Genomic DNA, 20,499 nt, shown 5'->3' with positions numbered 1-20,499 from the left:
ATCTAAAACATGTTACATTGTTACGCATGAAGTATAATATATTATTTTGTGGTAATGTCTCATGGAAATTAGTTCAAATCAGAGCTTGAGCTAAATAATTTTTACAACCCTTCAGGCCAATATAGTTTTGATTCTGAACGCTGCTGATGCGTATTGATTTTACAATGAAGTGTGTGTTTTTTTTGTGTCTATAGATATAATGCTTGGATTTTAAACTTTGGGGGTATAGTTTCCGGTAAAAAATTGGATCTATAGTTGGTACTTTGTGGAGTCGAAAGTAAAAAATTAACTAATTTTTAGTTAAAAAATTATAAAATTTTCAAATTTTATATAGCTAAGGATTAAAAAGGTAGGTAAGTGGATGTCGCTCTGCTGTACAGTAAATTACAAGTGGGTCACTGTGGATGGTATAAAATTTGAATTCAATGATATAATATCATTGTATAAGAAAAACGATTCTGAGCGGAGACGGTAAGTCAGTCTAGGTATAAGACATAATATTATATATGGTATTAAAAAAAAAATTGACCTATAATAGGTACCTATAATAAATTCCAAATTAATCATATCACAATATCCATTAGATACTTATAACGCGTTATACATCAACAACAAACCGTGATACTATCATAGATATATAATAGTATACTTAAGAAGTTTCAAGTATACCCACGAAATATATTATACAATCAAAACAAAATAACTAAAATAGTTATTCCAGGTATTTTAATATGTAATTTCGTCCAAATTTGAACTTAAAATGACTATAAAAATACACTGTGAAAATGTATTTTTTAGATTTTTTGGTAACAGAATTAATTACTTACGTGGAATTTTGTTTTAAATTTTCAATTCTTAGATACAAAAGTTGAACATTTTATACATTTTTAACTACAAAATAATTATTCAAATTAAAATTTGATAAATTTTGTCAAAATTCGATCTTTAAATGCTTATAACAAAAAAAATTGTGCCTATGTATTTTTATAATATTTTTCAACTGCTATTGTAACAATATATCAGGAGCCTTCTATTAAATTTTTACACTTTTTGGCCCAACAGATAAAACTTTATTGATATTTATAGAAAAAAAACTAAAAAAATTAAAAACTGACCATGTCTATACACGGCTTAAAAAGAGTCAAATTATTTTCAAAATTTTATCGTATATAGAAAATTCTAATATAAACATTCAGTGAAATTTTCAAATATCTTCAGTCGTTTTTTAATTACAATAAAATAAGAAAATCATTACATGAGAAATCGAGCGAATATCAAATGTTGTAAAAATATGAATTTCAAACGTTCATAAAAATTTAATTTGACTTTCTGGTAGACATTTTTACACGTGAGTACAAAGTACTTACAGAGTACAAGTATATTTAAATAATCCATTATTTTGTATGCAAGTTTGGACGCACACCAAAGCATGCAAGCCCTACTGCAACTCAACTGCTTTGGTGTGCGCCCTGCGTGGCAGCATGTCTGCTGGGTAAACCGTAACTTGAGGACGCCACAGCATAGCTGACACTTTCATGTATTCTCTACGCCTTACAAACGTTGAACATAGCACATTTTCGCGGAATTTCACGTAAATTTTACACGTTAAACTTAAGTTCACAATAATTCATATTATTCTATAATATAATTTACAGTTGAGATTATTTTATATTTTACAGTTTTAAAATGCTCAAATGAACAGCTGCGTTATTAAAATATCAATATATTAATTACTCCAATATATGCCCTGCTGGATAATAAATACCAAATCTTACCTTTTTACCGTTCTTACCAAATTGTATATAATAACTAGGTAATAGGTCATATTCACTCTATAATTATAAAAATAATAGATTATAAAGGATTATTGTAAACGTATAATTTGAATGTTGAATGATTGTAAGACGAAGACAACACATGCTGGTGTCGCCACATATGGCGTCCACTTAAAGACTCAAAGAGACAAAATCTGGGTTTTAAGTCATATTGAGAATATTGTGTGGCGTCGCCAACGCGATGTCCGCGGATGTCACAAACGACGTCAACTGCTTGTCTGGTGCATTTATTATTATATTATTATAGTTGCATGACGTGTATAATACATCATAATATATACAATACAAAAAAAACGCCTCATTGTCGACGTCGGTATTATTCCTAAGGGCTAACTGCTAAGTGGTTCGTCTCCGGGCGGCGCCACTGCCACTGCAGCTATTATACAAACCGTCGAGAAGAGAAACAATATATAATATAAAAGACGGACGAGAATTTATTATACGGTCGATGGGACGGCGTCTTAAAGATTTTCGGGTCTCGTCCCGAGTTTAATCACTACGAAATTCTCGTCAAAGTCGTTTCGACCGATTGCCCCGGTATCGCGCTGCTGTTGTAACATTTAATATTAATAATATTCTTGGCGGTGTCCTCGCATCGCCGATATGGCGATATGCATGCTGCGTTGATGACACAACGAGTTGATGACATTATGTATATATTTCAGTATACAGGGTGATTTTTTAAGCATGCTTAATGCTCATTCCGTTTTTTAAACAATGTATAATATAGGTGATAGGTTTTTTTTTATCGAGAATTGAGACGGAATCACCTTCGCAAGACTTGAGACATCGCTTTTTATTGAATCAAAATAAGTTTACAGTCGACATTCGACAAAATACAATTAAAACATAATATATTGATCCCAATAGAAGGCACAGTAGAGTTTTACAGCTGAGCCCCATTTTAGGTATCTATATAGTGTCAGTTCTGTTTAACACATGTTTGAAGTATTGGCGGTCCGATTTTCAGGACCCACCAGCTTGGAAAATATCGTTCCGGGTGAGCAGTGATCTTCGTCCGCGTATTTTCGACTACTTCGTGTTAGGTAGATTCTCCGCGTATAGCTGCGTTAGAGCTGTTGTCGCTTAGGTAATAGGCCTAGAACTTAAGATAATGTGCAGGACATACAATATAATAATAATATACTATAATCGGTTATCTATATTTAATTAATTTTGTCTAATCGATATTATTTGTACGAGTATTATATAGCAATAGTATACACAATAAAGATTCTAAGCCCATGGCCATGTAACCATGTGGCTATTTTCTATATTTAAAATATTATACTCAATACACCATGGGCGTGCATTATCCTTACTATCTGCATGGCTACATCAAGTTTAAAAACTCTAAAATACTACTGATAGGTACATCTTAATACAATTTTAAAAATAATCATCTGCTTAATAATACTAGGTACATTTGATAAAAATGGAACTATTTAAAATATGATCCTTAATATTAAGAAGGTATACTTAAAAATCCCACAAACTATCATTTAAAATTTAAATAAATATATAGGTAACTTAAGCATAAAAATGGAGTACCTATGTATAGTTAGAAAATCACCCTGTATAGAACAGGGCGCTATCGGGCCCATTAGCAACCCGTTATCTCACGGTCGATTTGTCTTTTGAATGTTTTACTTGACGTTAGCATGTTAATAATGCGTCTAAACTGAACGTTATTACTTATTACACTTATTATACGTAGATATAGGTATGTATATATAAATATGCGTACGCCCCGTACGTCACTGCCAAACCGAAATGGTATGTCCATATCCACATAAGTAGGTATACATTTAACGGCTCATTAGTTCACAGCAATCCCGAGTTTCTTTTAGTTACACGCTTTGTAATCGTACGTTAAGCCATGTCAACGAACATGAGATTACCATTCTTATTTAAACGACGTATATAATAAAGCCACAGTCGTCCGCAGTCACTATACAAGTGTAGAACAACCCAAATCGGGCGGCAGTTTGAAATATAAAAAAATATGCAGTTAACTAGATGAATATGAGATTAGCACTTAGAATAAAATAATAACCTAAAACTCATAATTTAAGTTTAGATAAATTTAAATATATATTATGATAGGTATAATTATATAGCTATACTAGCTGTACAACCATGGAAAAAATTGAAAAAATATAAAATATAGCACTATGTATAGATGTAGGTACTTAAGTTTTAATGTAGGTATCTCAGTTTTAATGAAGGCACATCAGTTCACGGGCGAATGTACCTATATAGCATTGTAAAATAATTCAACCTAGATGGGCAACCACGCAAGTCGTGGATTGGATTTAGGTATAGTACTTGGTATATTTTTTATCAAATGTCAACTGTTAATCATTTTTTGATACCTAACAGTAGAAAACAAAACTGATTTTCGTCAAATTTTGAGTATAAATTTAAGTTTTTTTGAACTGAGCGATGAATGTATTATTATTTATTAATTTCACAATGATAATATATTGATATGTGTTTTTTTAGTTTTAATTTTTTGTGTCTGTACAGTGTGTATACAATAAGTGGCCTACGCCCTACATAATGATTTACTTTTGCACTTTTCAAAAGTGGTGAAAACAAAAAAAAATTAGGAAATTTTGATGAAAAAATTTATTTTATTTTTAGTTGTAACTTGTAACTGAAATGTAAATATAAGACCAAACATGATAAATGTTTCAAAATATTTAACTCTTCTAGCCATTTATAGAGCAGAGACATTTTTGATTTTTTTTTTTAAATCATTGTCATTAAATAATTTATCACTCGATTAAATATCTAATACAAGGATTCATAAGTTATTATTAGTATATATATTAAAAAAAAAAGACGTGGAACTGCTCTATAGTTGTACCTAAACAGTAGTAGTCGAACATGTCAATATGCATATATCATTGTAATTTTTAATGGATATTAGATGTGTTACCTATATTTGAATTCAATGATAAATATTTTATATTTATTCATTATTGCATAATATGAAAAACAATTTTGTTCGAAGACGTTGTGTCAGTCTCTATTCTCTAATACTTTTTTAAATAATGTAATTAATAAAAATCAAAAATGTACAAGCTTCCTCTTAAATTTTCCTAAATTTAACAAAAAAAAGGTGGGCAAGTGAGTGTTGCTCTGCTATACAGTAGTTTACAAGTGGGTCACTGTAATGGATTGTGTTAAGTTTGAATTCAGTGATATCATATCATTGTACCTATAAGAAAAACGATTCTGAGCGAAGTCAGCCTATGATATTACTATAAGTATATTTGATGATATTATTATTGTGAATAACCTAATTTATATATAAACCATTTACGTGGAGCCTTATTTTAAATTTTCAATTTAAGCATTTTATACATTTTTAAATAAAAATAATTTTTAATTTAATCTTTGATAAGTTTTGTCAAATATCGAGGTTAAAATGCTTAAAAACAAAATTGTACCAATGTATTATTAATATTTTTCAACTGCTATAGTAACAACATATAGAAACCTTCTTTTATATTTTCACACTTTTTGACCCAACAAATAAAATGTTATTGACAATTAAAGAAAAAAAAATTTCAACTTGAAAATGTCCGCAAACAGCTCAAAAAATTTTTGCCAAGTATGGAAATTGATAAAATAAACATACGTGGTAAATTTCAAGTATCTACAGTTATTTGTTTTTGAATTGCAACAAAATGAGAAAAACGTTACATGAGAAATTGAGTTTAAATCTATTCTTGAAAAAATTTTAACTTTAAATGTTCATAAGAATTTAATTTTACTTTTAGGTATACATTTTTTTTGATAAAAGTAGACCAACTTATAAGAAATCTTGAATAAAATTTTCAAATCTTAGATTTAAAAAGAAAAATGTCTAACTCAAAATAATATGCACATTATCGTAATTTTTAATTTTTATGTATTTTGTCAAAATTTGAACTTTAAATGCTTTTAAAAAAATTCTGTCCACGTATTTTTAATATTTTTAAATTGTCATTGTAACAATATATTAGGAGTCTTGTGTCAAATGTTCAAGTTTTTTAACCCAAAAAATAACAATTGACATTTATAGAAAAATAAATTGGAAACTGGAAATGTCCGTAAACCACTCAAAACAAGTCAAAATATTTTGGAAATTTTATCGTGTGTAAATTTACTGAATATAAATGAAATTTTCACCAAATATTAGCAATATTTATGCACCATAACGTTTTCAAAATATTGCAACTCTTTTTGAGTTATTTATAGGCATAAGAAAATTTCATATTAAGACCAAGAATAAAGATTTTAATTATTTTGTTGTAATTTAAAAATATTATTCGTGGGTATATGAAACTTTTAGAAGGTAGGTATTTTATTATATTTTATACACACAATGACATTTTCAAATGTAATTTTTTTGACAAAAATAAATTTAACCTACTATTGTAGTAATGTATTAAGCTTTATCAATTTTAATGTCCCTTGGTGTAAGACAACTAGGTGTCTAGCCGTCTAGGTCTACTACTATTGTTTTTATATATTTTCACAAATAACAAATTATGCTTTAGCCTCGCCTATTAACAGAATGATGTCATTAGCGAACGTAACAAAAATATTTTTATTTAACTTTCCTACCATGGAATCTTTTAGTAATTATGTGAATAGAATTTTAGATTCTGAGTGGAAAGATGAATGTATTGATTTTACAATGATAAATGTGTGTGTGTTTTTTTTTTTGTCCGTCATCACCGTTTGGAGCAGTAACATAGCCATGGGCGTAACTAGGATTGACAGGGGCTAGAGTCGAACAAAACCAAAGTGTAAAATAATAAGTAGGTGGCTTTGCCCCCCCCCACACCCCCCTTATAAGATTCACTACAATTTAGTTGTTACGAAAAGTCCGCTCAAACCATAATTTTCTTGGGTTATCATCGTTCTTATAGCATTACTTGATTTTTTTAATTTGAATAATCTGAACATTTTGATAATTGTATACAATAAAATCTAACGTATTAACGTATACCGTAAGCGTACTCAAAAAGAACGGCTGTGACAGTCTGTAATAGTACCTACCTACTTTGCAGTCTGCACAGACACACAGTAAATTGAGAACTGAGAAATGGAAAATAAAATGATTATATTATAATTATATTATATCTTTATAAAGACCAGATTTATATTCTCTTCAAATTCCTAAAATATGATGATAATATTCTCTAAAAAACTTTCAAATATTCTCATTATATTTTTTTAAAAATTTTAAAAATATGCTAAAATATGCAAAATATGCAAAAATAATCAATAAACATCATTATTTGCTTTAATATGCATTTTTAAATTTTTTTTTTATCAAAATTATTTTAATAGTGGGGTATTTAAGTAGGTATTAAAAGTTGCGTATTCTAATGAATACTATTGCACTTTAGTAAGAGTTAGAAATAATAAAAAAAAAAAATGTTTTATGTTCAAAAATATTTTTTCTGGGCACCGTAATATTAAAATTAAAAATAAATATAATTTTTTTCTCACAATTTATGAAATATTCCAAAATAATATGCTAAATGGGTTAAATATTCTCTAACCCATGAAATATTCTCAAATATGCAAAAAAAACTTTTTTCTACGCATTCAGAATTGAACGATTCGTCCACATTTTTTCTCTTATAAGACTGCATAGACCCAGTATTATGTATAGTATTATATTATGTAAAAACATATAAATCCTGTCTTTAATTATAATAGTATTCAACCACTGTACGAATGTGCGATACAACTAATATGGGTAACTATAATATTATAAGAATAGGTATACCAATACGGGACTCCGGCAATTACTTTAAGGTAATACAAATATAAAATAATATAATAATATTATATATTATAATAGGGGCGTTATATAAGTCAGCTTGAAGCTAATATGCATAAGCTATAGATACACCTTAAACACATAATTGATAAACACATTTTTCTTCCGTGAAAATTATGACCAATTACGATAAATTCGTGCTTGCTACATACCTACACAGTATACAGTAGTAGGTACACAATGTTAATATTATATTACCTATAATATCATATTTTATAATATAATAATAATTATTAATGTATTATTTACCATATAATTTTTTTTACGATTTGGGTTCTAACTACGAGCCTAAGGAGGGGCTAAAAAGTAAAACCTCATAGGGGGCTAAATAGAAGTATGCGGGTCACTAAGCCCCCCTAAGCCCCGCTAGTTACGCCGATGAACACAGCTTCGATTTTCTTCAACAATATCTTGTTTAATGGGAAAATAAATCTAAGTGGTTCATTCGGGAGGTTAAAATTTAAAATACTTAATAGTTTTCAAAAGCGCAACGAAAAACAAAACAAAAATTACTCAAAATTGGTTTTCAGTGGATTTTGGTTTTTAGTGTAACTCTAAAACAAACAATCGTAGATACACGAAATTTTCACAAATGTTTATATTAGCTTTATCTAAACACCATACATTTTTAAAATACTTTGACTCATGTTGAAATATTTATAAGCATGTTCAATTTTTGAATTTTATTAGTTTCTTTCAAATCAATGTCAATTTAAAAAAAAGGTGGATAAGTGGATGTCGCTCTGCTGTACAGTAGGTTACAAGTGGGTCACTGTATAGTGGATAGTATTAAATTTGAATTCAATGATATAATATCACTGTATAAGAAAAACGATTCTGAGCGGAGACGGTTTGTCAGTCTAGGTATTAGACATACCTTTTATAGGTATACTTATCTATAGTATTAAAAAAAAATTGACCTATATTAGGTATCAATAATAAATTCCAAATTAATCATATCACAATATCCATTAGGTAACGCGTTATACATCAACAACAAACCGTGGTACTATTATAAGATATATAATATAGTATACTTTAGAAGTTTCAAGTACCCACAAATAATATTATACAATCACTACAAAATAACTAAAATAGTTATTCCAGGTTTTTTAATATGTAATTTCCTCCAAATTTTAACTTAAAATGACTATAAAAATAAACTGTGCTTATATATTTCTTAGAATTGTTGGTAACAGTGTTAAATATTTACGTGAAATCTTGTTTTAAATTTTCAATCCTTAGATATAAAAGTTGAACATTTTATAATTTTTTACTACAAAACAATTACCTATTCAATTTTAAATTTGATAAATTTTGTCAAAATGAAATTTTGAATGCTTTATAAAAAAAATGTGTGCCCTATGTATTTTTAATATTTTACAATTGCTATTGTAACAATATATCAGGAGCCTTGTATTAAATTTTCACGCATTTTTACCAAACAAATAAAATTTTATTGATATTTATAGAAAAAAAAACTAAAAAAATTGAAATCTTACAATGTCCGTAAACAGCTCAAAAAGAGTCAAATTATTTTCAAAATTTTATCGTATATATAAAATGCTAATATAAATATTCAGTGAAATTTTCAAGTTTCTACAGTCACTCGTTTTTTAATTACAACAAAATAAGATAATCGTTACGTAAGAAATCGAGTGAATATCAAATGTTGTAAAAATATGAATTTCAAACGCTCATAAAAACTTATTTTGAGTTTCTTATAGACATTTTTTTTTGATAAAGGTAGATTATCCTATAAAGAATCTTGTATTACATTTTAAAATCTTAGTTCTAAAAAGAAAAATGTTTACGAATTATTAACTCAAAATAATTTGCTAATTTTCGTGATTTTTACATATTTTGTCAATTTTTGAACTTTAAATGCTAATTAAAAAAAACAGTGACTAAGGATTTTTAATATTTTTCAAATGTCATTGTAACAATATAGTAGGAGCCTTGTATTAAATTTTCAAGTATTTTTCCTCAACAAATAAAGTTTTATTGACATTCATAGAAAAAAAACTAATTAAATTGGAAACTGAAATTGTCCGTAAATAGCTCAAAACAAATCAAAATATTTTGAAAATTTTATCATGTATAGAAAATGGAAATATAAACAACCAGTGAAAATTGCATGTATCTACGGTTATTTGTTTTAAAGTTACACCAAAAACCAAAATCGATTTTATCGAAAACCACTTTTGCGTAAAAATTCCCGTTTTTCCTTAATTTTTCTTTTGTTTTTCACGGCGCTTTTGAAAACTATTGGAAAAATTTTACTTTTGACCCCCCAAAGTACCAACTAGATTCACTTTCCATCAGAAAAGGTACTGTTGAAGAAAATCCAAACACTTTTACTGTCTTAAAAGGTGATGACAGACACAAAAATAAAAAAAAAAACACGAATCATTGTAAAATCAATACATTCATTGTTCCACTCAGAATCTAAAATGAATAGTAAAAAAATTATAAATGTATTTAATAAGTAATAATTTATTGTAAAATACATTGTTACAAATTTATAAATATATTACTATTTAGTAATATTTTATAACTGATTGGTGGATTAGTCCAATAAACTGATGACTTATAGATACTTGATAATTTTACTGCATAGTTTATTTTATGCCTATAAATAATAAAATTGTGTGATTTTTAAATTCTTTTTATACTTTTTGTATATTTTTACAATTTGTTTAATTTACTACCTTAATTACATATTTGTATATGTATCCATTTGTACCTGAAATCTGTTTATAATAATATATGAATATATACAATTTGTGTAATATGTATTTATTAAACTGATAAATTATGTTATAACAACTACTGTAAAATATTTATACAAATTAATTAAATATCTTTAAAGTATGTATGTATCTACATTGTACATGCATCATGCATGCGTTGCACCTGGTGTTTTCTCGAGAATAAATACTTCAAAAAGATATCATACACTTGTATCAAAGGTGTATTAGTATATATTCGATATTGTATTAAAACCTAAAGGTAGATTGGCCGCCAAATTATTTTTGAATATCATTTACTATAAATTATATTAGTATATTACTTCATTTACTATCATTTACTATTTACTCCGTCCGGACTTCATTACATAGTCTAAATGTATATAAACCTTTTTATATTACCTGCACTTTAAAAAAAAATTTTATTAAATACTAATTATATAAAACGTACCTACCTACAGTTTATGTCCATATTATAAACACAAGAATTTACTTAAAAACTTATTAATCTTAATAATAATAATAAATACAATTATTTGTAATTAGTTTACTATATAGTTATATTAATACCTACAGTGAATATTTCGTAGATTGACATGGAAAAAAACATCACTTATCTAGGACAAATAGGTCATTTACTGTATTAATAATCAACAGACATGTTGTGTTGCATTTAGCGAAGTGTGAACCTATATTTGTGAAATTATTTCAAATTATTAATTGTATAGTTGTTTAAGTGCCTTCGATGAGATGTTTAGAATACGTATATTATGCTACAGATTATACTGAATAAAAATAAACTACTAATAGTTAAATAGTTCACCAAACACACTGAAATAATTTAGATTCTAATTATAGTGCATTTTACAACATTAACTATACTAAAATTCGTAAAAAAAAGAGGTTAACGAACTATGTATAAAGATTGGATATTAGCTTATTATCATGAGTATAGACGTACTATTACATTGGTTTCAATATTATTTCGTGTCATAAGACTCATAACTCTTGTATATGAATATCTATGGTGTATTAACCAAAATAAATAAATAATATTAGACCTTGATGATATATTTCTTACAATATCTTTGACGGTTGTCGATAGTTTTACTATATTATGCATATATTACAAAAATTACCTCTTCAAAATAAAATGTAGACTCTATTTCTGTTCATTAAAGTTGCCATTTGAAACCTTTTATATACTTACATATGATATGACTGTTTTGACCACTACAAAAAAAGTATATAATATTCAGTTATAAATTATGCGAAAATTACGTGTGGTAAAACCATAAACACAATTATTATACTAACTTAGAATACTGATTCCAATAACCAGAAAAATCCCTACAATGTCCACACTTCACATTACAAATACTACTTAATTATCATAAAAATGTCATCAGTTTTATCAGTTTTATTATAATAAATATAAATATTATTAGTAGGTATTTCACCCACTGTTTATGAACTGAAAAACTCAGGAGTGTATATTGTGTGTCAGTGTGTGTGCTGTATTATATGGATTCTACTAATTTATGACATTCGTGCATATAATATATTAATATGCATAATATTATAATTTATAGTATGTATAAACTATAAGTATTATAATAATTTCGTCGGACGCTTTTTCTGTTGCAGTGAGGATATTGATTTTTTCCTCAAAAATAAAAGACAGCGATGTAGTAACTACCAACTACATTAATTACTAACTATAATAGATTGATGATTGCTGTTTACTTTTCAACTTGAGTGCGTAGAAATATTCACACAAGTTCTAGGTATATAGTATCCTTAAAAGATTATCACTTTAAAAAAAAAAATTATACCAACTAACATAGGTACCTAGGTATAAGTAAAATGCTATAATGTAACATAATATTATATAGGATTCTAACTCTTTAAATTATTTTCATATTCTAGATGCTAAGTTACTATCTTACTTAGATAAATACCTATATAATATAAAGTAAATCATGAAAATTTCCCTTGTGATGTTCAAAATATCAAATGTTATGAGTGTAACTTATATGAGTATTGAGTAATAACTAATGAGTATTATAATAGTACACATCTCTCAAGTGATCAATTAATTTGATAGAATATAGGTCGAGGCTGTGCTAGATATGTTAACATACTTATAAATAATTTAGTAAAAAAAAAAAAAAACATTTTACATACATTCATTATTTGCGCTAAAATTGTGTTTAAAAATAAAGTCAGTAAATTATTCGTTCTTTTTACTGACAATGAACAATATAGTCAATAAGTATATAAGGTACCCCGGTTCGTATTTTATTTATAGTGTATTTTGCAATAGAGTTTAAAGTTAAACATTATATGAAATTAAACTCAGAGATGACGGTTATATGATATATTATATTATTTATATAGTATTATACATTTATAACTTTTGTGGCATATGGTAATATCTTTTTCTATAGTTCATCTCGCGTTATTAAAACCAAGCGGACTCTTAAACTTTCAATCCCCCTTCCCAACAAAAAGGTTCACTCGGCTCTTCAGTTGTATACATTTTGTTGCCAAATTGTCTATTTAGTTATAATGCAAAACTAACCAGCAATGGCCTGCAGATGTATCCTAGTGTTTTGATACAGAAAAAGATCATGACGGGCGTATACTTTTATGATCTGCTATGTTTTACGATCATAAATGTACATCATAAATGGTAGGTAATAGGTATAACGTATAAGTTATAACAATATAATAAATTATAAGTATTATTATACATATTATAATAAATGACTATAATAATATCATTGATACTATTTGTAAATTGTAATGAATAATCAGTAATGCAATCAGTTTAACAACGTTGACATAATAATAATAACAATAATATTATGTTAATAATATTTAATACTATAATAAATTCGCTTTCAAGATCTAACCAAATGTAAAACATATTGTTCAGACTTCTTATATTCAACGAGTAGGTTCATCGTATATTATAATAACAATACAAACATTATTAGTACAAATCAGATTTAAGCCAAAATCGTTTTAATTAGGTTAGGTTAGGTACCTATGAAAGTTTACTGCATATTTTAGACGTGAGTTTTTCGTTATTTTTAGGGATTTAACTAGTACTTATTTATTTTGTACATAAATATTATATATATATATTTAATATAACACATATGTGGTTACTATTATAGATAGTAAATATCCACTGGTTGTATCTAAATTTTATGGAAAAGTCATACAATTATTTTTTGTAGGTAGATACTTATTACTTATTGAATCGACGAATCTTAATTTATAATAATATTATGTACCTATATGGCTATATGTATTAGACACACGCCGCATGCTACCCAATACAACGGAACCCGTCTACATTGGCGTTTTGGCGGAGCGTGAGAGGGGCATAGGGGTATTTGGATTTAATTTTTATATTTGTGTGGTAAGTACTAGTACCCGTGGTCTAGAATTGAATTGGATTGAATGAATTTTTGACGGCGTCCCTTAACAAATTTAGTATTTTTAATGTCGTCAAATCGCCTCATATATTGGTACAAATTATCTAGGTAATTTTTATACTGCATATTTTAACTATAAGCGCAGAAAAACACATGTCTTATTATGGTGTATTCAAATGAAAGCAGTGTAAAAGGCTAGATGCCGAATCTAATAATTACGCTCTTAATTTCATTTCCTTAAAATCAGTGAATTTATGTTTTTACGAAAAAAAAATAAAAAATGATTAGGTATTAGCTTTAATGATAAGTAACTTCAATCAGTTGAAAATATGTACTTATTTTAAAATGATAAGATGCTTCTTATTCACTTAATGAATAATATAATGATATAGATACTTAATTATTGTACTTAAAAAATTAAAAAATTAATTATAAACGGCAAAAATGCCCCAAAAGTAAATAAACCGCTAAAATTGCAAACAATTTGTGGTTACAACGTGGAGTACTCATAACCATAGTCCATAGACTTATAAACTAATGGATAGCGCATTCCACTCCGCCCTACCATTAATGCACGGGAATTATATAAGAGAAAGAAGGAAGAAAGAACGAAGAGAGAAAAGAGAGAAAGAACATAAAGTAGTAATCATAGACCTATAAACTAACACTGTATTACCCCACGTTCTCTTTTCTCACTCAATATTGTACCTACCCCCGACCTCTCTCTCTCTCTCTAAGTTCTGTCCTAATAGTTTATAGGTCTATGCTCAAAACACATTTATAGCTAAAAACCTGAAAATCTGCTGGGTAACCTGGGTAAGAGATCAAAGAGCTAAACTTAAGCCTGTTCCTACAAATTTTATCGACCCTGCAGGGCGGCCGGACTGCAGCAAAAGCACACCATGCGGACTTGAGCGTACGCCGCGTGTCAAATGCTAATGCTCGGGGAATAGAAACAAATCAACAAACTACAAAGTAGTGAAAAATATTTATTGTAACCACGATGTAGAGACATAGGCGCAAATTGAGGAGGACTTGGGGGGGCTATGCCCCTCAAACTTAGCAGTAGCCCCCACCCACCCCCCCCCCCCCCAAAAAAATATAGGACATACAATTTTAAAATGCTAAATTGCAATGGTCTGCTTTCCTTTAATATATTTAGCCCCCCCCCCAAGTCAAAAGTTGAAATTGCACCTATGTGTAGAGAACTAGAGAAGTCTAGAAGATAATATCTTTTCTACATCGTTATTGGAACATATTATTTTTGGAACAAATAGTTTATCCAAAATTGTTACTTGTGTAGGTGCATTAATTGTTCCATTGAACTTTTTCTGAAAACCATGTCTGTTAATTGTTCCGATTTATTTTGTTAACATCCAATGAACATTCTAAATTCTAATGATATTTATTCCAAAGGATATAATATTCAATAATATGTATACATCGAGTTAGATAAAAAATTATTGTAACAAATATTGTTTAGGTATCTATCCCGATGTATGTATACTACAAAAACATTTGTTCCAACCACGGTTCAAGATAGAATCTACTTAAACCGGGGTTCCAACGTTCTCTTGTTCAAATAACATATTTTGCTCCAATGAATTTTTTTGGAACTAAAGTCTTTGGGACAAATGTCTATTGGAACATTTGGAACGTATAATTGTGGAACATGAAATACAGTCCCAAAATACGGACATATTGATTGGTCGTTTCCCTCCGAAACAACAATGTAACGACTAACGAACGTCTATATAGAACAACTATCCGACGTCTCGACTCACGACGACGACGCTCGTTTTTATTTTTAAAGTTTCAGCAAATAATTTAAAGCTTTACCGTTTACATTTAAATTTAAAATAATCGATTTCAGTGGTTTTACACTTTCAGCTAATCAGTTTTACTTTTTGGCGTTCACTCTTCGGTGACTTCATGAAAGAAGAACAACATTGTATGATCGAAAAGTTCACTCAGTCCAGATTTGGTTCAAGTCCGCGATAAACTTCACTTACTTACCCATATTATTATAAAATTATTGTCATTAAATTATTATAGCTATACACTACGCTACGTCACGTGCCTACCGAAGGATCTGACCGACAAAAAGTTACGATCATACCTTGTTGTTTATGTCATGAGTAACTCAGTGTCTCAGTCTATTGTTAGTTGTTACTACTATAGTTATAAATAATAATCATTAAATTAACTGATTGATCTTATCCTTGTGTAAGTTTGTCTCTAAACATAGCTAACTAAATCCTTAGTAACAATTAACACAATAGTATTATATTTATTTATTATTCGCATTGTTTTAGGATAAGGATGTCTGCCTTTACAACACCTCGCAAGTCACTTCGGTTACGTAAAAATGAATCGTCGCCGTTTTTAAGAAATCGAAAACGTGAATTATTCCCAGTAGATAACTGGGATGAAGACAGCCATGACATAACTCCTTTACAATCATCTCCTGAAGTGTATGATCCTGGACTTGATACTCCAGATTCATCATTTAACATGAATCGCACTCCAATCACTGAATTAAGTCCCACTATGAGTGATAAATTTGAAAGACTTATGTCAGGATCAAAGAATGGACATAATTGTTCAGCAACAATTGTCATTGAGGAAACTCCAAATTCTAGACCAATTAAAAATGTTAACACAACACCGTTTGAATCAGAGACTAATAAAGCTGCTAAAACTCCTTCAAAGAAAAGCTTTAGTTCAGATAATGAGGCTGTATTAGGAGTAAAAACGTTATCCTTTTATGGAAAAAATCAAGTAAGAAATTTAAATTAATTGCTAATAATTGAATAGGTACATGCATTATTTAATATTTACTATTGTATATGTTTTAATTCAAATTTTGCACAATATTAATTGCATTATTGAAGAAATATTCACAAACCAATCTTTAATCATTTGTGTACTTGTTTATTGATAGATATCATTAGAAGATCTTCGTGTGAAAAGATTCACTCGCTTAAATTGCAATCCAAAGGCAAAAGCTAAACTGTTTAAAGATAAAAAATCAACGAGTAAGAAAAGACCAAGATCAACCAGTCAAGAATCAAAATCCAAGATAATTTTGTTTCCTGGTGTTTCATTGCCATTTAAAAAAAAAACTACAAATAAAAAACTATTCACCAAAACTGAACTATGTGAAGAAAAACATGATTTAATCGAAAACAATGAAGTTGTTAAGAAAAACAGTTTTGATTTTTCGAAACCATCTTCTTCAAAAAACGTCTGGACAAAATATATTAAACAGGATAAACCCGAACGTATAAATATTGAGGATTCTGATAAAAGAAAATTTTTCAAATCAAAAGTAATTCATAATGATACACCAAACAGGTAAGGATATACTTCTTACGTAATATTATTTATTAAATCGAAATAGTTCTATTTTAAATATTTTTAATTTTTCTTGCAGAAAAGATAATAGCTTTAACTTTAAAGTTGTAAACTGGGGCGATGGAAATAGGATGAGCACTGTTGATCAATCTGATTTTAATAACACTGAAATACTTGATGATGGTGCAATTGAACAAATTGGACAAGAAGTTAATGAATTAATAGAATTGTTGGATGATGAAGATGACGATGACGGTTCTACAGCTATACGTTACCCTGGTCTTACATCAAAGTCTACAAAAAGGAATCATGAAGATCGGGATGGTATTAAATTATTTACAATAAATAAGAAACTTAAATTTTAATTGAATTTATTCATCAGAATATTAAACTACCTAATAGAGATATGTATACAATTTGAGATAATTTTTTTATAGGATACAATTTTAACATTTATATCATTCAATAATAATTTTAATAATTATAAATTATTGTTTAGATAAAGATTCATGTAAAGGGCTAGATTCAAAACGTTTGAAGTCAGATGTACAAAGTCACAACCATATAATTTTCAGAAGTCAAATGCCAGATTTGATTAAAGAAGCTTATGCTGTCGATGGAAATTATCATTCAGCTTATTCATCACACAAAGAGTAAGTCAAAAAGTAATTAGAATTAAATTACAATTTTTTTTTTTATGCAATATAGGTTATATAACATAAGGTAGGTGACATTTATCTATGCAAACCATTAAATTAAATATGTTTTATTATTTTTTAGTGTGTCAAGTACGTATGAATTTAATAATATGGTCTTAGATGAATCAATAGATGCTTCTGTAATTTTAAATGAATCGCCACAAACAAAGTTATTCCCTATTTTTACCAAACAAACACCTTCACCTAGTCATATTGCATGGTAATTGTGTGTTTATTTTTTTTAACTTGAATTATTATAATATGATCTGTAAAATTACATTTTAAAATAATTTACTCTAGTGAAAAACCTTCAGCAAGAAGAATAAAAAGAATTATTGATGCTACTCAGTACCAAATTGATGCAGGTCAAAAGAAATTTGGTGGTTTTTTGTGCCAAGAGTGTGGTCTTTATTATTCAAGGGGTGAACCAGAAGATGAAGCAGAACATGATAAATACCATGTAGCCAAGAACATCTTTAAGTATAATGTATACTGATTAAAATAAATTGTTTCCTTTTATAATTTAAAGTTAATTTTTATATTTTAGAGCTTTAAAAATGAAAAAGTTCTTTATCAGGACACTAATGAACGTATTGTTGTTATATCTGGCTCAGATCCTAAAATAGCATGCACTAAAGCTTTAGAAGTTATATCATTTGTTGATGTAGAACTTGGCTTTAACACACAAAACTCTATTTTACCTATGACTAAAAAGGTATTTCTTGGTTGTTTCTTGTAATAGATTACTTTACATTAATAAATAACATTTGTATAAGGTTGAGATTTAATATTTCAGGTTTATTTGTATATAAAAGACAAACAAGTAATAGGATGCCTGGTAGTAGAACTGATATCTGAGGCTTATCGTAATCTGGAAACTGAAACAGAAGACATGGTTATTGTTTCTGAAGAATCATATCCTGTAAAAGTCGGTGTTAACCGTATATGGACAAAATTGGACTGTCGTAAAAATGGAATTGCCTCAAAACTCTTAGACTGTTTCCGGTAAGATTTTTAGACACTTATCGGTTATTACGACTACCTGATAAAAATGAGATCATACCTCAGTGGCAACCAGTTTTCATCCTTGATGTCAGGCGCAATGTTAATTTGCTTTATTTCCTCACAAATTTCTTTGCTTAGGAACAAAACCGCGCCCATGTGCACAAATTGGATGCCAAGGTTTAATCTTATTTTGAACAGAGTGTATATGTCATGTATATGTATATGTCTAGTAAACTAAATTATGTTATTGTGACTACCACAATTTAACACTGTTATATTATTATTATAAAATAATATAAATGTATATCTGCCCAACACAACTTAAAGCATTTAACATATTATAAATGTCCGTATGACAGCCATTAAACCAATTACTTAAAATATGCATTTTCTTCCCAAATATCTAGAATCTACCTTGTGAAAATAAATTGTTGTGGCTTTTCCACTAAGCATTGACCATAGTATTTAAATAAATAAATGTATTCATGTGTATCTCAAATCTAAATTATACTACTGATTCAGATATTTTGAAAATGTGATGTGAAATACTATAAGAAAAAAAAATAGGTATCTGGGTGTTGCAGGGAATTGGTTTGTTTGCATGGCTTTACTGTGCAAATTTTTGTAGGAAAGATCTACTATTATTATTTGTAAATTACAAAATTGTCATAAAATTATATGTATGTGATAGTCACAATATCAGATTTAAGTTAAAAACATAAAATCTAGAGTACTTTTTGTGTTGTTTAATTATTTAATACTAATATTATTTTTTTTAGTAAAAACTATTCATATGGTCATATATTGACACTTGATGAAATAGCATTTACAGTACCCACGCGTGCCGGGAAACAATTCATTAAAAAATACACTAACAAAAATTATTATTTAGTCTATACTGGGTGGTAATAAATTATGAGTTTTCATTCCCAACAATTTATTTTTTTATTATTTGTTATTTTTTTTTATTGTTAAGTCCTAGTATTAAAATATGATATTTTTATAAAATTGTAATATTTAATATTTATTTTTGACTATATTTTTAACAGTAGAAACTTATTTAATTACAAATATTTAATATATTTTCTGTCTTATACATAATATTTATTTTTAATAATTTTGTCATATAATATAATATGTATCATTTTTTATAATATAGCTGTGTTTCATTTATTTGATATTATTTTGATTTTAGAAAACACAAAATAACATAATGCTCATAACAAAACTTTTTTCAGTAAATTCTTGAACAATAGTTAAATAAATTTGGTTGTTTTTTTTTACTATAATATATACACAGCCACCAAACTGTCTCTAATTTGCCTAAATCACCATGGCTTTGTAAATCTAAGCTGACTTTATAACATTTTAGGAGTTAGATGATATAAACAATAGTTTTGAGCTATTTATAAAACATTTAAAATATTTATTTAACAAAGGAAAGACTGCATTGCATTTTTGTTGTAATTTATGCTACACATTTAAGTGGTAAATTATATCGAAATGCTTGAAGATTATTTTTATAAATAGTTATAGAAGTAGAAGAAATAAAAT

At 27.8% G+C, this 20,499-nt stretch overlaps 1 protein-coding gene across 1 annotated transcript; it reads left to right on the top strand.

Annotated features, from left to right (window-relative positions):
• The first annotated feature begins 15,616 nt into the window (after positions 1-15,616).
• LOC100162750 (N-acetyltransferase ESCO1) lies at positions 15,617-20,099 on the top strand. The gene is made up of 11 exons (XM_008188874.3): positions 15,617-15,875; positions 15,941-16,111; positions 16,201-16,666; positions 16,830-17,242; positions 17,322-17,566; positions 17,742-17,895; positions 18,023-18,160; positions 18,241-18,427; positions 18,488-18,655; positions 18,737-18,945; positions 19,725-20,099. Exons 3-11 carry the CDS (start codon positions 16,208-16,210, stop codon positions 19,852-19,854), a joined length of 2,103 nt encoding a protein of 700 aa, XP_008187096.1. The 5' UTR covers positions 15,617-15,875; positions 15,941-16,111; positions 16,201-16,207; the 3' UTR covers positions 19,855-20,099.
• The last annotated feature ends 400 nt before the right edge of the window (positions 20,100-20,499 follow it).

Source organism: Acyrthosiphon pisum, chromosome A1 (assembly GCF_005508785.2).
Source record: "Acyrthosiphon pisum isolate AL4f chromosome A1, pea_aphid_22Mar2018_4r6ur, whole genome shotgun sequence".
In the NCBI taxonomy this organism is placed as follows: domain Eukaryota; kingdom Metazoa; phylum Arthropoda; class Insecta; order Hemiptera; family Aphididae; genus Acyrthosiphon; species Acyrthosiphon pisum.
Note: the sequence above shows the minus strand (reverse complement) of the source record. Positions and strands in the feature narration are given on the sequence as shown.

Excerpts from the sequence above, each read along its gene's own strand:
- LOC100162750 (XM_008188874.3), top strand. The coding sequence starts at position 16,208 with ATGTCTGCCTTTACAACACCTCGCAAGTCACTTCGGTTACGTAAAAAT. Across the intron at positions 16,667-16,829 it reads CCTTTTATGGAAAAAATCAA|ATATCATTAGAAGATCTTCG; the intron begins GTAAGAAATTTA and ends GTTTATTGATAG. Across the intron at positions 18,946-19,724 it reads AAACTCTTAGACTGTTTCCG|TAAAAACTATTCATATGGTC; the intron begins GTAAGATTTTTA and ends TATTTTTTTTAG.